This window comes from Pygocentrus nattereri, chromosome 17, assembly GCF_015220715.1.
Source record: "Pygocentrus nattereri isolate fPygNat1 chromosome 17, fPygNat1.pri, whole genome shotgun sequence".
NCBI lineage: Eukaryota > Metazoa > Chordata > Actinopteri > Characiformes > Serrasalmidae > Pygocentrus > Pygocentrus nattereri.
The window spans coordinates 35,680,811-35,702,610 of record NC_051227.1 but is presented as its reverse complement, the minus strand read 5'-3'; the positions used below and the strand labels follow the sequence as shown (position 1 = coordinate 35,702,610).

The 21,800-nt window shown below is 39.1% G+C and overlaps 2 protein-coding genes across 2 annotated transcripts; both read left to right on the top strand.

The window, feature by feature from the left end:
• Positions 1-826: 826 nt before the first annotated feature.
• LOC108436504 lies at positions 827-3,701 on the top strand. Its single transcript, XM_017713028.2, has 5 exons — positions 827-1,229; positions 1,951-2,092; positions 2,225-2,271; positions 2,926-3,038; positions 3,147-3,701. Exons 1-5 carry the CDS (start codon positions 944-946, stop codon positions 3,294-3,296), a joined length of 738 nt encoding a protein of 245 aa, XP_017568517.2. The 5' UTR covers positions 827-943; the 3' UTR covers positions 3,297-3,701.
• A 2,920-nt stretch (positions 3,702-6,621) lies between these two features.
• spa17 (sperm autoantigenic protein 17) lies at positions 6,622-17,681 on the top strand. The gene is made up of 7 exons (XM_037546492.1): positions 6,622-6,791; positions 7,751-7,821; positions 7,938-7,996; positions 9,564-11,118; positions 12,389-12,703; positions 14,161-14,359; positions 17,546-17,681. The coding sequence occupies exons 1-7, from the start codon at positions 6,638-6,640 to the stop codon at positions 17,596-17,598; spliced, it is 2,406 nt and encodes an 801-aa protein (XP_037402389.1). The 5' UTR covers positions 6,622-6,637; the 3' UTR covers positions 17,599-17,681.
• The last annotated feature ends 4,119 nt before the right edge of the window (positions 17,682-21,800 follow it).

Genomic DNA, 21,800 nt, shown 5'->3' with positions numbered 1-21,800 from the left:
TCTGTAACTATAACTAAATGTCTGTCTATAAGTAACATTCAACTAAATATCCATTGAACGCAACTCAACTTCAAGTTCAGCGTGAAGGAGTTTATTAAATCTACTCCTGGCCCTAAACCCTAACCATAATGTTGTTGATTATCAACTGAACATCACCAAACGGTCTGTTAAGTGTCTGTAAAGCTTCTATAGCAGACCATCCAAATAAAGCATGACCTCTTTAAAGAACCTCCACATAATGTGAAGGTTCTGCGTCAATCAAAGAAATATGATGAGGGGCGCTCAAAATCTTGTTTTTGATGTGAAAATAAGTTCACATCCTCTACAGAGAGCCCACTTCCACACATTTTAATGCACAATTACTGGTTATCCTCTGAATTTAACAGCTAAAAAAATAACATGTGGCCTGTGCAAAAGTGAGGTAAACAAACAAAATAAATAAATAAATGGCCCACAAAAATGGGCAGGCCTCTAAGTTTGTTCCTTCATGATGTGCTAATTTGTATTGCTATAAAATCAACAAACATGTCATTTGCCCAGCTATGTTCAAACCTTTGCGCACAGCTGTACTTCGAAGTCAAGACCTACTAAGGAAGCTCAAGGATGTAGAATCTAAACTGGGCTTAACTGTTAGGAGTTTATTCAACTGATTTGAACACACAATGAATCACCTAGTACACTCTTTAAAAAGGTGTTTTTTCTATATAGCATCAAAAAATAGCCTTTTCTACTAAATAGGAGAACTTTACATGGCTGCAATTCAATAACAATTTTAGGTACTATACAGAACCATATACAACCATTTCACTATGCAAAGAACTAATTAAGCATTAAATGCTTCTTTATAGAGCTCATAGTTCTAAATCAAACCATTCCCTTTACTTTACCTTTTAAACATGTACTATAGCCCTGTAAGCCGCTTTCATCTGTTTTAGATGTGTCTATGAAGGTGGTGATGTACAGGAATGAGGAAAATGACCCAGTTGAAGTGATGTCATCACATTCCATCAAGGTGCCAGTGGGAACCCAACTAGAACTGAAATGTCTTTCCACTGCCAAACAATGCGGGGGCCAGTGGATGAAGGATCAAGGCACCCTTCCAAAAGCAAGCGCCAAGTCGCTGCTACAGTGGGACAAGATTACAGAGGAGGACGGAGGAAGCTACACATGCTATGCACAACTTTGTACCGGCCAGAGGATCACTGTCAGTATAGAAGTGATTAAAGACGGTGAGCTAATCATTTATTGTAAATGGCTGAAATAACAGACAGTGTCACTGATGCCAAGCACTTCTATTATGAAGCCTCAAAAAGTATTTGACTGCTCCCCCTTGTGGAGAATCTTCAGTCTGCTAAACATGAGTGAGTGAATGAGCGAATGGAGCTGGCTCTTAAAAACGGTACACTTCAAATGATGAAAAAACACAACAGAAAAACAATCAAAGCTACTACCAAACACTCTGTTGTAATTATCATACAAAGATCCACTGCTATGGGCACTGTGCAGTGACACAGGCAACCATGGTGGACCAATCACAGCCATTTACCAAGGCTGTCACAAGCGAAAGCACCACTTTGCAGTATGAGTAAATATAATATTACCCTAGTTATAATAAGGTTATTCTGCCTGTCACAGTTGCTTAAAGATGTTTTATTTTAACAGAAAGGCTAACAGCAGAAATGGAAGGTTAACACAGAAGTTAGAACATCTAAAAGTTTAGGAAAGTATTTGGGATGTTTTCTGTAGCTTTGATGTTTATGTAATACTAGAGTTATCTAGAGTTAGGACAAGATTAGGAAATTAGGAGCTGTGAATTCAGTCCTAACTGAAGTTGTCATGGTGACAGACAGATTTCAGAGTTGTTTCTGTGAACCGCCAGTCCGTGAGGTGCTTGGCATCTAAAAAACATACCCTAAAATAACTCATACAACACTATCTTTTCCAACACAGATGAATTTGTGTGGATCAGGCTCTTAGCAGCTATAACACTGTCTGCAGCAGTTATGCTGCTGTTTCTGCTGATATTCCTGTGTTACAAAAGGAAACACAGTTTGTCGGATTCAGAGGATCCGTCTGCTGTCATTTATGAGAAGTAAGTCAATCTTTTAAAATCTTATTAAACCTTTTAACTCTGAATTTATATAAGCAGAGTTGATATACGTGGAATTGTACTGAAATACAGGAATCAATAATAAACCTTCACTAACATCTTGACTTTCTAAAGCACAAGAATCAAAAATGAAGCCATGGTCCCCAAGCCTGTAGTACAAGGTGATTGCTTTATTTTATGTTTGTTTTCTGATGTGTTCATTTGAAGTAAAACATAAAAATATGATATTGAAATCCATTTAATGCCCCTAAATCTTAGACTACCGTGGCATCAAAGCACACCTGTGTTTCTGTTTCTGTGGGTAAAAACGCTTCTGTTCTCTGGTGGATTTTTGTTCTGTGGGCGGACCGGATATAGTGTGTAGTGTGAGGAGGCTTCTGGGGAGGAGAAGGGTAGTGAGAGGAGAACAGCTGGAGCATAAAAAGCTGGCATCACTATTGAGCGCCTTTTATCATTTTGCTATAGTGTTTTCGTTTGCAATTTTGGTTAGACAGCTACCCTAAAGTGGGCAACAGTGCTGTGTTTTTACTGTTGTGGTTAAAATAAAACTACCTTGAGAAAGAGGTAATGGCCTCACCTGACTCATCCTTTACCCATGCTTCCACTCTCTTTAACTCACCCAATAGTTTCATAGTGGTAACTGAATTATTATATTGGTTATTGTATAATAAGGCCCAAGTATTATAACTGAATAAGCCTGGGATAAGATGTAAAGTGCCCAACAAACAAATGTCCATAACACCGGTTAAATGGGTTTATCATGCAGCTGGGGTTAGCTGGTGATCACTAAGTGCTACTTTACTACTTTGCTTCAGACTGCCAGAGTGATCATGAGGTCCCATACGCTGACATTGTGATCTCAGTGAGAGGGTCCAGCATTCCAGAGCTCACAGGCCTCCACAGCCAAGCCCCCCGGGATCACAGACTCGTAAGAAAAGATGAATTCATCGTTATATGGACTTGATCAGATGATATTTGATTCTCCCCAGGCCTTGGAAATATAAAGTAATGAATTTTACTTCTCCTGTGTGCGCAGAGGTGGAGAGAGGAGGGAGCAGGAGGATCTCGCCTGCATGCTTGCCGCTCTGCCGACAGACTGCATGTCCACCCCAGGGATGTGAGCAGGAAATTAAGTACAACCTCAGAGTATGCCATCATCACCTACTCGACCGAGGCACTTAGTTAGTTCATTACAGATCATGAGCGGCTTGTTGTAACTATGAAGCTGTCCTTGGTGCTTCTGTATTGGTTCTTTCTGTCCTAGAATTGATCTTATGAAGAAATACAGTACTTAGCTAGTAAAAGTCATAGACCACTCTCTCGTTTGGTTTTATTTATTTCCAATCAGACAGGAGGAACAAGCTCTACTCTTTGTTCAGATATGAAAGATCTTTACAGGAACGGAAACTGTAATAAAACAGTGGACAAGCTCAATACTGAAAATGGAAGATGTGACACTGCTGTGCTTTTTATTTGTTTTATTGTTTGTTTGTTTTGGGGGGATGGGTTTAATGGTTTAATGGTTTAATGGTTTAAAAATGTCTCCTGTTTTTTTTTTTTGTTTGTTTGTTTTTTCTTCCTTTTTAAAATATTGATGTGTAATTAAACAAGAGCGGTTTGGATTCGAGTTTGTTTTCATTCAGTCTCTCCTTTTCTCCTCTGTCCAAACTGAGTGACACAAGTTTGTCCCTCTTCGCTTTCCGTACTTCGAAAGGTTCTGACTGAGTTGCTTAGCAACGCCTAACAACAACGGGAAGTTTCCAAGCCGACACGGTAAGAAGAGCGAAGAGCTCGAATGTCTCAGTTAAAGTCTTACTGTCGGTAAATATACGATTATTAAACACGTTTAGAAATAAACTAAATCAAGACTAACAGTTCTGCCATGCGGCGTTTCTTGAGCGCACGTTAAAAGCGGCTATAGACCGCATTAGTCAAAAGCTCTGCGTCTTATGTTAACTAACCTAGCTTGGTTAGAAAAATAAGGAGTATTCGCGCGTTACTCAGGTTACCAGGAGAAAACCTGTGATTCAGTTAAATCAGGTACCTCTAAATTACGGTTATAACCAGTTATATACACAAATCATGTACCTGAGTTAAAGTAGAGACCCCCAAGGTAAAATATTACCCCAGTAAAAGTAGAAGCTCCTCCCTTTAAACCTCCACTTGAGTAAAAGTACTAAAGTATTTACCTTCAAATGTACTTAAGTATAAAGTAAAAGTACTAAAAGAGTAATTCTGGCTCTGATGTCCTGTTATCATTTTTATAACCAGACTGGCTTCATGAACTCATTTCAGGTGAAAGTCCTCCAGCGTCTCTCTTGGTAAACCAGTCTTTTAATAGAACGTCATTAATTAGTGACGCTGACGTCTATTAAAATGATCATAAGCACAAAACACTGAAGGTAAACAGTTTCCATCAGGGAGAACCGAGTGGCTCTGAAATCACTTTTACACACAAGCAAAGTTTCAGTTTCAGATTTATTTACAACTTAGTTCCAAGTTTAAGTTGAATAAAAACTGGCTTTAAACTCAGGATCACAGATGAGCTCCTTTACTGTGTTGATCTGTAGGCCTCTGTTCATAAACATAAACCAGCCCAAACTAATTTACTATAAAATGAAAGTGTTTGTATGAATTCAGAAAAAAAGAAACGCACCAGTCACGACTGCATATGTGGACATATTTCTATATTGTGCTCTATTTACACAAAGTTAGGTTAGTTCATCATTTATAGACGCATGTGCTCCCAAAGTTTTACGCTGCTGCGCTGACGTTGAACCGCGTGCTGCACTGGGTCGGTATGACCAACAGGTCAAAACAAGCTCAGAACAAAGTGATCGCTGGGCCCTGATTGGTGCTCTGGCTTTGCGCTTCTTTTGTTTTAACATGTTACGTTTTTATACACACAGAAACCAAAAGGAACGACAGATTTCTCAAAATGTGGTGGAGTAAAAAGTCAGATATTAGACTCTGAAATGTAGTGGAGTGGAAGTACTTAAGAACTTAAGTACAGTAACTAATTACATTTACTTAGTTACTGTCCACCACTGGTTATAACAGGCACATAATGTTTAATAACCTTACATAACCTTTTACCTCAGAATGTTAACCTATATAGGCAAGAATGCTAACATCAGTCAATCGCAGAGCAATCTACAGAGCTCCTAAGATGGCATGGTGACTGTCTTTAATAAGACGTGGCCACAAGTTAATATTGAGGCAAGGAGTTGCTATTAAGACCGCACTTTACTATATTGAGGCCACAAATTACTAGATATAGGCCACAATTTACTATAATGAGGCCCACCGTTACTATATTGATGCCACAAAAAATGATTGAAGCCACAAATAGTTAACTAGATTGAGGCCACATGTACTGCATGTAACTCGTGGGCTCGTATTTTAATTTGTGACCTCCATATTGTCATTTGTGGTCACTCCTCATTTAAAAATGAATCCCCCCGGGCAGACATGTCAAACTGGGGATCTTCCAGGCCAAAGTGCTGCAAAGAGTGGCGTTTACCTTCATCTAACACTGAATTCAGTTCATGAAGGCCTGGCTAAGTAGCTGATGAGTAGAATCGGGTGTGTTTAATGAGGCAGTGTGCTGACATCTTCAGTGTTTTGGCCTGAAGGGACTGGATGCTGACACATGTGTCTTAGGGGCTCCATAACAGAGTTTTCTAGCTAAAATGTTTCTGGTTTATTCTCTAAAGGGTTTAACTACACAGTGATAAAGCTCTCAGAGTCAGTGCTGCTACTCTGTTGATAATAGAAGCTGTTACGTTGGTGAAGGTCTCATATCAAACAGAACTGATACATTTTCCTTGCTTTTTTCTGTTTTTGTTTTTGATAAAAAGATCTTTTTTTTCAATAGTTTGGAATTGTTAACATTTGAAAATATACCATTCTCTCCCCAGTCCATACAGTCCATATATACTGAAATTAAACTGAAAGAAAAGCTCATTTTAAGTTAGTTGTTTTATGTTGCCACTTCAGCGGTTTAGCAGTACCTATTCACGCCCATGTTATAAGCAATGTTTCAATCCAGAATACTTTGTTTTGTTTTGAATAAGGCACAATACGACCTTATGTAAGTGTTTCCCAGAGAAAATGTGCCTATTTGTACATTTTCATCACCTAAAGTTTCGCCTGGAGACGAGACGGGAGTCAGTACAGCTTAGAATATATCATTTCAATGGATTATTGATTATGTTCCCTGACTAAAGACACTGAGATGTACCCTTGAAGGGACCGCCCCAGTGACACTTTCTTACCTTGTTTTTCTGAGACTGATTGTGGGCGGAAGTGGTCAGGTCAAAATGAATGATGTTTCTGGTACATTAACCTACCTAAACATTATAAGTCGACCTCGGGGGGAAAATAAAACGCAAGAACAAGGTCAGATACGAGCTCTTTAAAAAATGGTCTCTAGGGAGGCAGGTTAAATATCCAACTCACATTGTGACCCATTTGTGACTGAAACCTGCTTGTTTTCATTATTAGTCCTAAGTGTTAGATGCAGAAATGTCTGTACCTTTCTCCAACACCAACCTTCGTGTTCCACGTGGCTTTGGCAATATTTTGGAGGGTCTTGCCAGAGAAGTGCTGAGAGAGCAGCCTGAGGACATCCCCACATTTTCTGCTGTGTACTTCACAGCACTTCTCAAACAGAGAGAGGGTAATTTTAATCCATTTTCTGATTTGAATAAGTGAAAAACTTATTATTAACATGCTATAAATTAGAGATGTAGATGTTCTATTAAGCCTGTTTCATTCAGAATGTCATTTATTATATTTGGTTTCCATTTTATTCACACTAAAAGTAAATGTACTGTATGCAGGTTGATAATGTGTCTGTACTACCAGTAGCACAGGGCATTTCCATATAGTTGTATAGTTCCATATAGTATTCCATTTTTATCATTTCCATATAGTTGAATGGCTGAGATCTAAACAAAGTCATTCTGAATGTTATTTTGCTTATTACGCAAAGCATCCAGTTTCTCATATTTAATGTTGACAGGGGAAAAATAAACAGTTCATAAATGGTAAATCCGAAAAATGAACTTATCTTGGGTTCTGTTTTACCTTATGACGCTCGGCATGTTCCTCTATTCATAAATGGATTTTACAAAATGTTATACGCCGAAATTTTTCTCAAAATGATTGTTAAATGAGTCAATTTATGTGTAATCGTTTCATGTAATAACTTTGTTGAAGCATTTGTTGAAGCATGTCTGAGTTTATCTGAAGTTTCTCTAGAATGAAATGATTCACATCAAAACAAAAATTGGTGGAAGTCGCCTTTAAAAGAATTAGGATGCAAAGACCACTGTCACCAAGAAATGGTGTTATTTGCATTTAATCTACAATTGAGAAGTCATGCTTACCAAATCCGAACAAAAAAACTTCACTGTGCATTCTTCTCTTTCATTTAAACGTCTTTTGGCAATGAATACTATACAGTATAAAATGATCCTATTATTTTCTTGTTCAGCTTTTAAGAAAACTACTTTTTATTTATATGGGACAGTTCCATATCTCCTTTTAGGTTTATTTGAGCCTGAATATGTCTCTTCATTGGTGAGTAATTGTCTTTGTTTGCCTTTTTGGTGAATATGCATTTTTTTTTTGTAGAAAGTGGCCTTGATCCAGCTGAATGGGGTGCCCGGCTGGAGGACAGGTTCTACAACAATCATACTTTCAAGGTAACTTGAGTCAATGACTGAAATAAAAATATTGGAGGTTCAAGACAAAATTTTATTAATTTTCCTTTTTTATATGATCTGGTTCAGGCTTTGGTTATTTATTCTCCCTTATACAGAATACAGCAAACCAAGGAAACTCCAGCTCAGCCACAGCAACTGGGAGCTCTGTGAATGAGTGAGTCTAATTTCTCCTTGCAAAATGTGTCAGATTAGTGAGGCTGCATCCATCTGTTATCTAATTTCACTTGATTAAAAAGGAGGAAGGGCAGAGAGACGGGCAGAATAAAAGGTGAAATGATTCTGGATTTTGCTTGTCCGTTGTTTTGGTTATTCTTGTTGTGAGTGATATTCCCTGCATTTTACAGCCTTGTCTGAAGCGTTTCCAAAAAAGTTGGGATACAAAATAAAAAAGTAAATTAAAGCAAAATACAATGATATTCAAATCATTTGAATTTGAGAAAGTTTATGTTATTTGAAAAATATATTTCCATTTTTATTTTACTGCCAATAACATGTTTCAAAGTTGGAGCAGGGATACCAAAAGACTGGTAAAGTTGTATGATGCTGAAAAAAACATCTCACAACTAATTTGGTTAATTGACAACAGATCAGTAACATGATTGGGTATAAAAAGTGCATGCTAGAAATATTGAGTCTTTCAGAGGTAAAGATGGGGAAGAGTTCACCACACTGTGAAAGACTACAACAATTAAAAAATAATGTTTCTCAACATAAAATAGCAAAGAACTTTGATTTCATTATCTACAGTACATGATATCATAAAAAGCTTCAGAGGATCTAGAGAGATATCTGTATGAAAGAGACAAGGCCAAAAACCATTACTGGCTGACCATGATGGTATGGGGGTGCATTTAGTGCATGCGGCATGGGGGACTTGCACATCTGTGAAGGCTCCATTAAGGCTGTACAATATATACAGGTTTTGGAGCAACATATGCAGCCATCCAGATGACATCTTCTTCAGGGAAGACCTTGCTTATTTCAGCAAAACAATGTAAAACCACATTCTGCATGAATCACAACAGCATGGTTCCGTAGTAAAATAGCCTGGGTGCTAACTGACCTGTCTGCAATCCAGACCCATCACACACTGAAAACATTTTCATTATGAAACAAAAAATACGACAAAGGAGACGCTGAACTGTTGAATGGCTGAAATTCATTATCGATCAAGAATGGGAAATCATTTCACTTAAAAACTACAGCAGTTGGTCTCCTCAGTTCCCAAATTCTTCCAGTGTGTTGTTAAAAGAGGAGGTGATGCAACACAGTAGTAAACATGTCCTGTCCCACCTTTTTTGAAACATATTCCTGGCACCAAATTCAAAATAGGCTTATATTGTTCATTAACAATAAAATTTATCAGTTTCAACAGTTGTGCTATTTTCAGTTAAATATAGGGGTTAAATTATTTACATGGCATTGCATTCTGTTTTTATTTACATTTCGCCCAATGACCCAACTTTTTTGTAAATGGGGTTGTACATTGTAGGGAAACGAAGCACATCACTTAAGCTTACTCTTGACAGGAAAGATCTTTAGTCATGCATTAGATAAGAAGAGCTGCTTCAGAGGATTGATTAGAGCGCCAGAACAGAGATCTAAATCTACAGTACACCACCAGTAATTTATCACTGTGATGGTTGCTTCAATTAAGCCTACGTTATGAGTCACCCTTAATTGCCACTTAATTGTCCTTATATGTAAATGTCAACTTTCAGAGACAAAGCTGATCAGGCTGAATCTTTAGAAAATGGGGATCCAATTATCCAGCCAGCTCTGAGCTCCTCACCTTCATCTGAGACCCCTGATGCCTCTAAAGATGAAGAAAAACTGGAACCACAGCAAAGCAACGAACTTGATAATAAAGTAGATAATCAATCAGGTGAGACTGATCCTGGGCCCACTGCAGAGATTTCATACAGAGGAACTGCAGATGTTGACATATGTGCTGAAGAACTTCAAGAGGTGGAGATCAAGGAGCAAGGAGAAACTGGTGAGGTTGATGAAGAAAAAGAAACAGCAGATAAAGAAATTGAGCCTACACCTCTGTCCTCATATCGTGGTCTTGCAGATGTAGATGTATGTGCTGAAGAGCTGCAGTCGACTTTGCAGGAAGATGATCCTGCAAATAAAGACACTGAGAGCAGTAGAGATATGATTGATGCGAGTCTTACTGGAGTTTCAGAGAGCCCGAAACCTGTCCTCGACGAGCAAGAACTGTCTAAATCGCAGGATGTCCCATATAGCCATGATACATTGACTCTGACTGGTAATGAGTCCCCAGAACATACAGAGCAGGATGCTGCTGAAGAGTTAAATGACTTCTCAAACAGTGAAAAACCAGTTGCTCTCCCAGTGGAGGATGTGGAAGAAACTGATGACCTTTCTGAAGAAGATCAGAACACTCTTTCTGAAATGACTGATACTTTGTTTGAAGAACCTGAGGGAGAAAATAGTCACTTTAAGCATTTCGGTTTAAACAAAGCAGCAGAAAATATTACTGTTCCTGAAGTGGGGGACACCTTTGAAGAAACAAGTAGAGACAGAGCAGAACAGGAAACTGAAAACTGGGAACCAAAGGATGCTTTGGCAGAAACTGAGGCCATGGATGAATCCTTGTCAAGTCTGGAAAAGGACAATAGCAACATTGCTAGTGCAGAAAATGAGCATTTTGCAAACATAGCATCTGAAGTTCAAGAAGAAGACGACTGTGACTGTATCGACAAGAGTGAAGTCATTGCTGATGAAGTTATGAGCACTGATCATCAAGGTGCCTTTGAGATGGAAGAAGATGTGAAGAGTAATGACGAGGAGAATGACCTTCTTCAAAGCAGTGCTGATGCTCCAGTGGAGAGGTTGGGAGCATTGGAGAGCAACACTAGTCTCATTGACACTTCCACTGAGGAAATGAAAGAAGACAATCTCAGAAGAATATCTCAACAGGAATTACCTGAGTCTGAGGACCACATTGGAAGTGACGATCAAGAAGGTAATGGCATCAGTGGGACTGAGATGAAGGAAGACCATTTGTTTGGCGATACAATCACTCAAGAAGTTGAAGGAGCTTCTCAGAGTCCCACACCTGAGGAGACTGAGGTCATCCATGCAGATTCACAAGGGCTGAAGATTGAAGAAACTGAGACAGATATAGACCAAGAAGAACAGCCTGACCCTCAGCAGGACATCAAGCAGGAAAGTGAGGACAAGGAGATGGAGAATCCAGAAAGCAAGAGTGACCAACAGGTGAGGAGAAATAAGATGTATAGTAATGTTTGATCTGAATGTGAAAGCATATTTTTGGTCAACAGAAAATGTTCTGATGTAAGAGACCCCCTTATCCCGGATTTAGGCCATTCCCATTTTTGTCCCACGTTAGCATGTAAAAATAAAAACCTCAAGGACGAGTCTGATCAACAACAAGGTGCAGTGCCTCTATTCTGGTCTCTAGAGGAGCGTGATTGAAGATGCCCCTGAAATAGTTCAGCTTCTGGGTAACAGACTGTATCGTTCAGATGCAGAGCACAAACTGTTAAGCTACACGTTGCTCTTAAAACAGATATCGTTCTCAGTGAAATAGACTCATCCAAGTAAATACAGCCTAAAAATCATCAGGGGTGTCTGATACTGGCACAAAAATGTCAGAAACATTTCTCTACGGTTCTTGTAAAAGGAAGTTTGGAGAAGAAAGATTTATGAGAGTGTTTCCATGGAAACATGTTACCAGCCATTCTCTCCTGCCTTATCTCAGGGTAGATTCGTTTAGGTTTTACAGTAGATACCTCAGATCACAGAAAGAGATGTCTGTCTTGAAAGCCCAACTTGACAGTTCAGTGCTGTGCATTAAGTTCTACGGGGTAATTAGATCTGTGAGGTGTAGTCTCTCTCTCTCTCTTCCTCTTTCTAACTCTCTGTCGCTCTAATGTAGGTCATCTAACCTGACCTATATCATGTCCAATGACTTTTTCATTTTAGGAAAAGCAGGAAATGATGTAGTTGCTATTTTCAGGAGCAATATTCATGGCAATCATCAATCTCTGACACGGTCATAAAGTAATCCAGTCGTCTCATCTTCTGAGATATTCTGAAAACATATTTAGTTTCCATACTTGTAAATGTATTGAGTTCATTCTGGTTTCTGTTTTTTCCACAAGCTTGTTAGTTGAAGCTAATTGGAGGTAAACTGTAATGCTAAACAGGGATACATTGATTTGATGCAGCATCTTGGCAGAATGCAGTTCAGCAGAGGAAGAAGAGTCCTAACACACACGAAGGACGCACCTTCAGCATATTCTTAGCACCCGTGCAGGAGATATGCGAGGACTTTTTTCTCTTGTTTTTTGGATGTTTTGATTTTTCCTTCCTCTCTTAGGTTTAACCAGCACCGTGGTGTCGATTTTTCTATTCGTGACACCACTGTGAAATAGACTGAAAACCTTGGAACACAAGACAAGTGCCACAGACATTTCAGTCAACTCAGAATGATAGTAGAGTTGTAATTGGCAGTAGACTTAGTCCTTTGTGAACAGCAAAAATCTCTTGGTAGCTTTTCCATAGATGCATATGCCGCTGGTGCCCCCTCTCTCTCTTTCTCATGCTCTCTCTCCTTCATTCCTGCTCTCTCTCACCTCCTTCCTTCTGTCCCTCTATGACTCTCCCTCCTTCCTCTCTTCTCCCCTCCCTCTTCTCCTCTCCTCCCTTTCCACCCGCCCTCAGATTGAGAATAATAAGCATAGCTGAAAGAGAGACAGGCTTGTTCGAGACACTCGCAGTGCCAAGAGGTTTACGACCCATTGCGATTAGCACAATACACGAACACGTTAATCGCCATCTGCTATTGTGCGTCATGGATTGCCATATCGTAAGTACTGCCTACATTTTACACAAGCCATCCAGTAGAATACACTAAGATACTGCAGATCTCAGAAGGAGTTCTCCGAATATCTTGTGCTTTGAGTAGATGATGTTTCTTTTACTGTAACTTTTACTGTACGCTTTTTTGATGAGCATGCCTGACAGCACTCTTGGCAAAGTCTGCATAGCAGAAGCTCAAGCGCAACTTCTTTCCTCATAAATGGGAGAGCAGGTGGCAGGTAGTTGGAGCACCTTGGCTGTGTGGCCACAAGGGACCTGCTCAGTTCTGGCCATGTGGTAATGGTTATCGTTTAAGTTATTTGAGCTGTAACAGTGGACCATGCTTAAAGAAATGATTGTTTTGTCCTTCTTCAAAAAAGTATAGAGAAATTTTACTGAAAATCTGGACAGATTAGCTTGTGTCTACGTGTGATCATAATATTTGTAACAATGCATGCATTGCAAGTCTCTGGTCACTATATTTCCTTAACACTAATTGCATAAGGTAGATTATACAACCAGCAAGTAAAATGTAGGGATGTTCATTTAAGGGCTGAAGCCGATACAACACCTCTGCCTTTGGCCATGATATGGGTGAAGAAATGTCAGGGTGTTCAGCAAACAGAAAAGGAGCTGATTAATTCTTGCTTCAGTGGGTGGTCACACTCCTACACGGAGGGGTTTCACAGCGACATGTAGGCTACACTCTTCAACCTTACACAGGCTCTGTTTCAACCCTGCCAGCCTCTGCTCACTGCCTTTACAAGTGCTGAGATGGGCTCAGTGGGAGAAAAGCATGGGTTCACGCATTCAGAGCCTCATAAAAACCCAGCGTGATGCAGCCAAATCCCACCAACACACAGCCAGAAGACTAGGACAGCTGTGTGTCCTCCTTTTCCGGGAATTATAGAGCGTGTGTTTTTAGCCCCAGAACAGTTAAGTAATTCTAATCCACTTTCTGTAAATGATCCCAACTTTGACGTCTTAATTACTTTTCTGTGTTCTTTTCTTAGTTCCAAAATTAGAAAAAAAAACAGTCTACTAGTTTTTTTCTTTTGTACAAGTGGGAAGTGAGCCAGAGATTTGAACCTCTGTAATAAAACTAGGCTCTATACAGACAGATATACAGCTGGGTTGGGACTGAAAAGGCTTAAGACAGCTGGAGATTGGGATAAACCCATCACACTGGTTTATGAGTTTAGGTTCTCCCAAGACATTCAATCATTTCCATAGCTTTGTTCGTAAAGCCTTAGTGGAAGTATGGAGCAAATAGCAAACATTTTTTTAAATTGCTATTTTTGAGTCAAGAAAATGCAGAAACTTCTTAGATGGCTGGAGATCAGAAGACATGAAGATAGCTCATCTAGAGACATTCAGAATCGTTTACCAAGCAAGTGAAGGCAGAAATCATTCGACGTCTGTGTGTCGTTGAAATGATAGCTGCTTGGATGTCTTGGTGAACAGGAGGAATGCAGCCAACCACAGGAGGAAGAGGACATCATGGACATCCCCTTGGATGACCCAGAGGCTAACAAGGCAGCCACCAAGATCCAGGCTGGCTTCCGTGGCCACATGACCAGGAAGAAGCTAAAACCAGGCGACAAGCCTGGCGAGGAGGTGAGCAGCAGCGGTGAGGCCCTCAACGGCAGCCAGGGGGACACAGGTCAGTGTCTGTCCCCACTTCCCATAGCCATAGACCAGGGGTTGGAGATTCAGGTCCTGGAGGGTAGGGTGATATTCTCGTTTAAACACACATGATTCTCATCAGCTTATCAGTCAATGACCAGATTAGGTTGTTGTGGTAGAGCAGGGGACATCACTAGTCTCAAGAATATGTGGGGACAGACGTGAAAAATTCTGGGGTACTTTTTGGTGGGAATGTAGACCTATCAGGGTAGGATAAACGTTGAAGTTTCTAAACCAATCTAGTGCCTCATGAAGGTGGAGTTCAAAGTAGGGTAACATTGTCCAGGCAACAAGTCTGTAGTTAGCCCATCAATGTAATGTAAGTTAGCACTGCTGAAAGTCCACCCCAAAAACTTGAGTTAAGCATGTAGATTTGCGTCGAATGTGCACACACCACATTACACGTGGTAAAAACAAACGTTATTAATTGCAAAGGAAATTTCCGTTAGCTAACAATTGCGTTTCTAGTTAACTTGTTTTGCTAGTAGTGTTATCAGTTGTACTCCAGACATTAAAATGGACTAGAGGAATTTGGGTCAGGTTTACTCTTGTTAGCAGTATATTTTGCCACAATCCAACACCAATAGTTTAAAACATTTTCCACAGATGTGTATTCAACCTGTAAGATTACATCTGGCTTCACAAGATTAGGAAATCACCAAACAGTGTTGGCCTCCAGGACCAGTTTCGATGACCTCTGCCATAGACTCTGGACCTTTATAAGCCCAGTAATTCGACCATCTCCAAATCATGCTTCCTTGTTTTGGAACACAATTCTGCGTAACTCTTGATCCAGATTCCAGCACCCAAAATAAGACTTTGGCTGCAAGATTTGAAGCGATGAAGGATCTGAAGCTTTTGGCCTCGATTCTTTATTTTGTTTCCAAGAACTGGCTCTGCATCCTCAAACATTTGAGTATCAGCTTGTGTTCTGAGAGTCTGGAATTGGAAACTGCACAAACATACTCAAACGTGGCGAGGTGCTGCTGAGTAATTACGCTAATTATCACTGTGAGTAAAAGAAGGCATATGAAAAAGGTTGCAAGCTAAAAATCCATCAAGCGTGTTTAATAAGATCTTTAGGCATAAATTAGAGCTCAGGCTTGTGAAATGCATGCAATTAAGATTCTTTTCATGTGGTGATTTTTAATGAATGAATAAGTGATCTCTGATCATCATTAAAATGAACACCACTTGCAACCAGCTTTGCTGTTTTCCATAGACTGCAAGTGATCAGAGAGGTAATGCATCTACAGAAGGAAACCTCAAATCTGTGGTATGCTGAGCTCGTCTCCGTTTTAGCTGAGACATAAATCTTTCAAATCTAATTGCTACTGTGGGTGGCTGAAGCCTCCACACTTCTTGCAGAACCGAATATGAACATAACTCACATACGTTTTTCATTACTTATCCAGTTTCTCCTTAGTGATGTTTATTATGCTTAGAAACACACAGTTTCACAGATATGTAGGGTAACCTCCTTCCCTAACTCAACTGCCGTGCAAATTCCTTCCAAACTTTAATTTCCCCAAAGTTTCATCAAGAGAAATGCAGATATTCCACTTTGATGCGGCAGTAAGTCAGCAGAGATCAAAAAAAGATCACATCTAACATGTTCCACAAGCAAAATTCTGTCTAGCTGCACTTCTACCTGAACTTCTCTATTAGTGTCCTTTGATGAATCTGAGGAGAAACCAAGGAAAAAAGCTGGTCATTTGATGTGGAAAGTGGGGCAGGCAATGAGAGTGAGTTTGTCCTTCCAGTCCCTCACATCATCAGGCCTAGATTTCTCTCCTTCAGCTGCGCTGGTCCGCTGTACCCCACCTCTGAAGAAGGCCGGGGAATTTAGGCCTTTTTTGTCGCGCAACATCAACCCAGTTCTTGGTTGCTAAGCATTTTATGTATGGAGCTGTTATTTTTATCTTCAGGTGCATCTGCACCACTGAGATAAGGCTGAGAGAATGTGCTCTGTCTTTGCGAGGCAAGGACCAAAATGAAGGTCTGTGACTAACTTAATTTGGGTAATGTGGCCTAAAAAAGATATCATGATATATTTAGAAATAATCAGGGTAACCATATTTCCTGCTATGTACATAAAACTTTGAAACTTGTATGTGTTCACGTATTAGAGCATAATAGGCTGCACAGAAATGTGTAATATGAGCAAGATGTACAGCAAAGACCTCACCAGTATATTTATGGATTTGACGAACAAATCATTCAACACAGCAGTATTCGAAAAAAGTCCTATGTTAAATACCAGTAGTTGAGTTGAAAATACCTAATTTATTACTTGAATATGCCTGAGTTTATATAACTCCTTAGTCTACTATGAATTTCACAGCAGCTATGATTAGTCAATAAAGTCTTACTGTTGTGTGTATATATATATATATATATATATATTTAGCGAAAAAGTTTTTTCAACATTTTTCAAGTTAATGCAGTTATGTTTAGCCCCTTAACCATACAAGCTTATTACATACTAAAGCATATTTTTCATTACAGGGACTTCATCGCAAACTTGTGGAGCTTTTCTTAGGCTATAGAAATGTTTAATGAAACTCCCCCATAAATTGATAAGGTGTTTAATAATTGTAATTATTTACGTAATGCTTTGTTAATCACTGTTAAGTGGTTAGAAGGTACTGCTCTGAACATAATAATCATAATAATAATTGAACCTCCATTATGTAAATAATTAATAATGCACAAGTAACAGTTCTGTAATTATACTAATGATTAACAAATGATTAGATAATGATTAAGTGATTTAATATACAAAAAGCATTATTGGTTAATATTATTTTTCCCTGCCCGCTGGTGCACGGCTATGTAATCGAAACTCTAAAACATTTAAGCAAAACAAGTCATTGAAATGGTATGATATGATGAACCATGCTTAAATCATGATGAATCAGGATTAATTATATATACAATGAAATATGATTGTTTTAAAGTTTCCTGGTTTGTTAAAGCTGCGTTGCCCTTTTCCTGAGATTATTTATACAGTGTGTTAAGTTTCACATAGAAGGCACTACAGTCAGACCATGGATAGACGATGCTTCTGTCATGCCTCACCTTATGGAAAACCTTGATTAATGATTGAATGACATTTAGCCGGCCATACTAAACCTTTCAAATCTGTTGTGTATTTTGACAGCAGGAGGATCAGAAGGAGTAGAGACAGACGACACGTCCGTGCCAGAGCAGTGAGGATGCGTCACTTTGTGGAGAGCACCATGACTTTTGGCCCTGTTTCTAGAGATGTACCTTTTTATGTAGAGAAAAGCAGTAGTCATAGGCTGGATATCTCGTCTGACATGAACACCTTTTCTCTCTCTGTCTCTCTCACAGTCTCTATTGCTCTCTCTCTTTTCTGCTTCTTATCCAGTCTGGGGGAATAGTTGCCCCAAACCAGCATGCATTTGCATCTCACGGGCATGCACTTGATGCATCTGTACTCTTCCTGATCGTGTCGTAGTCCAGATGTTGGTGTGAAAGTGAGGAATGCCCTTAGAGTTTTAACACATACTGCTTGAGTCCGGTTTCTAAGTAACTTTAGTCTTGAAGTTATGCAACATGGTTGTCTTTTGTATTTGATATTCGATTGCTTTCATTATGTAGTATGTAGTACATTCTTAGAATTATTTTCTTTTTCTTTTTGTTGTTTAGGTTTTTCGAGTTTAGCAGACATCATGAGATGAGCGGTGTAATTTATTGAGAGAGATGTATTTATTGCTATTAATTAATCTGTTTTAATTTATGTTAAAATTGTTATTTGTTGGCTTTGCACCCTTTAATCTTCAATCTTTTTCGTCTCAGTCTGTAGAATCAGATGAAAAAAGAAATCAGAGCTTCCAAAACAGCAATTAGCATGGCTGGATTATCTTTCTTTCTTCCTTTCTTTCTTTCCATCCTTCTTTTGAAATTGTCACAGTTACTGTATTTCGAGGACTGTAAGAATATTGATTTGACTAGGAATGTAAGTTTTATTAGAGACTGTAAAGATTGTTTTGCATGTACACAGTTTAATGAAGCACTGTATCAGCAGCAAACCGAATAAAAGCTCTGAAATGTGTTTTCCTGCATAGAAGATGATTTCACGCTGTTCGCTGAGGATCATTAGGCTTTTGATGGCCTTTCATGAGGGAAGGTGAAGCCCGAAAGCTAAGGCAGTTTGTTGGGTGGGAGGCGGCGTCTGAAATATTAACCCACGCATCTCTCTCATCAGTCCTGCTCGAGGATCTCGCTGGGGACTCCCAGTTGGAAGCCTGGCTAATGAGCCTGGCCAATCGTTTGTCATGGTCAAATGAACCTTTGACATCAAACGACGCTGCTGCTCCTTACGTACTACTGCTCAGGATGTATCGGTTAGGCCTGCAGTGCTATTAACCTGTTTCCTCACACCCTGAAAGAGCGAGGGTTAATTATGATCTCCTCAACCAGAGGTTTCCATCAATATTGATACCATCAATGTACTCTTTAAATAAAGAGCTCCATGTGGAACCATTATGGACTTCACCAGCTTGTACCTGTAGGGGAACACTTGGAAACCTAAACCACAGTCACCACGGATTTAATGGCAGTGAATGAGTCTAAATCTTAAATAGGAAAATACCTTCATTGATTCAGTAATAACTACCACAGAGGGTCTGTAGCCATATTTCTTTGGGGTACCGTGAAGGCGCTCTAATGTGGTCTTGTGGTTATGGATACAAACAACCATTCTTTCTTATTTATTTATGTATTCGTTCCTTCTTTAGCTTGTCTTAATTAATTGGATTATGTGTTGCATTAGTTAGACATGATTAATGAACTTCCACTCTCTGACCACTTTGAGGCTCACCTACTTTATAGACCATTATATAGGTGTACAATTACAGACCATAGTCCAAAAAACTAACAATCATAAATTAAATTGACATTTTTAAATACTTGGTTGCAAATCGCTGCTGCCCCCGCGACCCAGACCCAGATAAGCGGTTGAGGATGGATGGATGGATGCAAATCCTTTGACTGCATGAAGTCTGGAATCCACTGACATCATATTGAGAGTTAACAGATTCCACACTTGATGCAACACTTGAAATCCAAACTAGACCTTTAATCTGCTTATTGCAAGGGAAGAAATAACACACACTAGCCATGAAGCAGCTGAGCAACCAATTGTTCAATTATGTTTGAGCCCCTAATATTTGTAATTATGGAGGAAAATGGTTGTAATTCCAACAGCGTTCACCGGAATTGGATGTAAATACCCTCAACTCTGCACTTTGGGCTTTTATTCATTACTTAATTTCAACTGCAATTTGCTGTGGTAGAGAAAATAACAATAACAGTAGTTTTATGGTATTGTGTGTGGTGCTGGTGCTAGTGTTGCAGACACAGCAGTGTTGCTGCCTTTTTCATTGCTAAGTTGAGAATGGTCTTTCACCCAAAAATGCCCAGCCTAGAATGGCTGTGTGGTCAAATACTGACCATCGGTGAAGCACTAGAGCATGACTTCATGGGGCCTCAGTCTCTAACTGTACAACAAGTCAGGTGAATCTAATGAAGCGACTGGTGGTTTCATAATGGTGTACCTCTAACAACCTTACTCATCTTAAAAGCCAAGTTATCTGATGTGCTGGAGCCCTAAAAAGCTCACAGAATTATTGCCTTATGGCATATCAAAACCCATTTTTGTGTCAACTTCGAACATGTATAATGAACACTAGCAGTTCTCATTTTATGAGAATGTAGCCGTCGGAGCTGTCCTGTTTAAAAAAGTAAATAATGAGCTTAATTTCCCATGACAAAGTATACTTACCCAACCATTACACAGATCTGCTGTTAATTGGAACGTACACTGTGGAGCACAATTAAACAAAGGCATATGGCACTTCATTAGGGGTGTATGACAAACGTGTCTCTGCAGGCTTACTGTAGACATTAGTATCGCTATCTGAATCCCACTAGCTTCGAATTTGAACAAAGACTCTTTTGGAGAAATATCTCCATGAAATCACAACTAAGGCTTAGGCATTCCCATAGTCTGTTGTGCATTATTATATAACTAGTATGTCATTATACTCTCAGTGGGTTTGGGTCGCCAAACATTTGAGTGCTAATTTGTAATTTGTCTTTTGAATCATTCTTTTGAATTTCCCCAAGTGAACAACTCTGTGCCGAGTCATATAGGCTAATATAATCCTGTAGGGAACAAATGACCAGAAAAAAAAAACAGTTTTAAACATTTTTTTAACCAACTTATTGTGTTGCAGAATCATCCCTATGTTCCCAAGGCATTAGCTCAGGTAACATGTTGTTCACTGTATAATATGACATTCAATTTATTACATTCAAACTAGGCTTTATGCAGCAATAAATGAAAAGCAGTACACCATGGTCCTCTTTTTAAACCTGAAGTGCATTCCTATTGAAAAAAATTGTCTGCTTGCCATGCAATGCGTGACCTTACCGAACCATGACCTTAGGAACCCTTGTATAGGTTTGCCGAAAGTATCATGTAGAGGGATATTCATACCGAGGTATATCAAGAGTTGAGGGACTATAGGACCCTGGGAACATAGGAGTGATCCCGATGTCATCACAGTGGCAAATCACAGACCTGGTTCTATGGATTTTACCCTCATTTTTAGTTTTTGTACCCTGAGTTAGACTTTTGGGAAAAAGCATTTAGATAGCCTGCATAGCTCATATCAGGTCTGTGCCGTAGTGTGCAGATTACTTTTTTAAGTATGTAGAATGGCCCTGGAAGTGTAGAGTGAAGACTTAATTAATCTGTGTAGCATTTATACATCAGATAAAGCCTGAAACTTTCATGTAATCACTGAAAACAGTGTATTAGTGCTGCAGTTGGCATCCGCTGTTGGCATCCACAACCAGCGTACTGGATGTTTGCTAATATCTGGAAAATAGCATGTCCATTATCGTAGGCTCACCTTCATGGACACCATACTGTTCTGTTGTGTTATTCATGTGAAGCACTCAGGGGTGGAATTAGTTATTCTGGGGCTCTAGGTAAAAGACAGGATTGGGGCCTCCAGGATGCACATTTTTAAATTAGTGAATACTGTCTCCACTGCAGAAAATATTGTGGCAAGCAAACCCATTATAAATCTAGTCATTATGTCTATTATTTCTCATTATAAGACTTTTGTAAGAATATTATGGGATGGTATAAGATTAGGTATTTTTAGTCAAATTATCTTATTAACTCATATTGGCAGATCTTTTTACTTGTTTTAAGGCATAGTAACGTAATCCTATTACATTTTACATTTACATGGTAGTAAATAGCAGCTATTTTTAATCGTTTTTTTATATATGTGTGTATATATATATATATATATATATATATATATATATATATATATATATATATATATAAAACATCAACATGTACAGTATAT

Bases quoted from the DNA above. Each gene is read 5' to 3' on its own strand.
- LOC108436504 (XM_017713028.2), top strand. From the start codon at position 944: ATGAAGGTGGTGATGTACAGGAATGAGGAAAATGACCCAGTTGAAGTG. The intron at 2,093-2,224 runs GTAAGTCAATCT...GACTTTCTAAAG, and splicing joins TCTGCTGTCATTTATGAGAA to CACAAGAATCAAAAATGAAG. The intron at 2,272-2,925 runs GTGATTGCTTTA...ACTTTGCTTCAG, and splicing joins CCCCAAGCCTGTAGTACAAG to ACTGCCAGAGTGATCATGAG.
- spa17 (XM_037546492.1), top strand. From the start codon at position 6,638: ATGTCTGTACCTTTCTCCAACACCAACCTTCGTGTTCCACGTGGCTTT. The intron at 7,997-9,563 runs GTGAGTCTAATT...GTCAACTTTCAG, and splicing joins ACTGGGAGCTCTGTGAATGA to AGACAAAGCTGATCAGGCTG. The intron at 12,704-14,160 runs GTAAGTACTGCC...CTTGGTGAACAG, and splicing joins GCGTCATGGATTGCCATATC to GAGGAATGCAGCCAACCACA.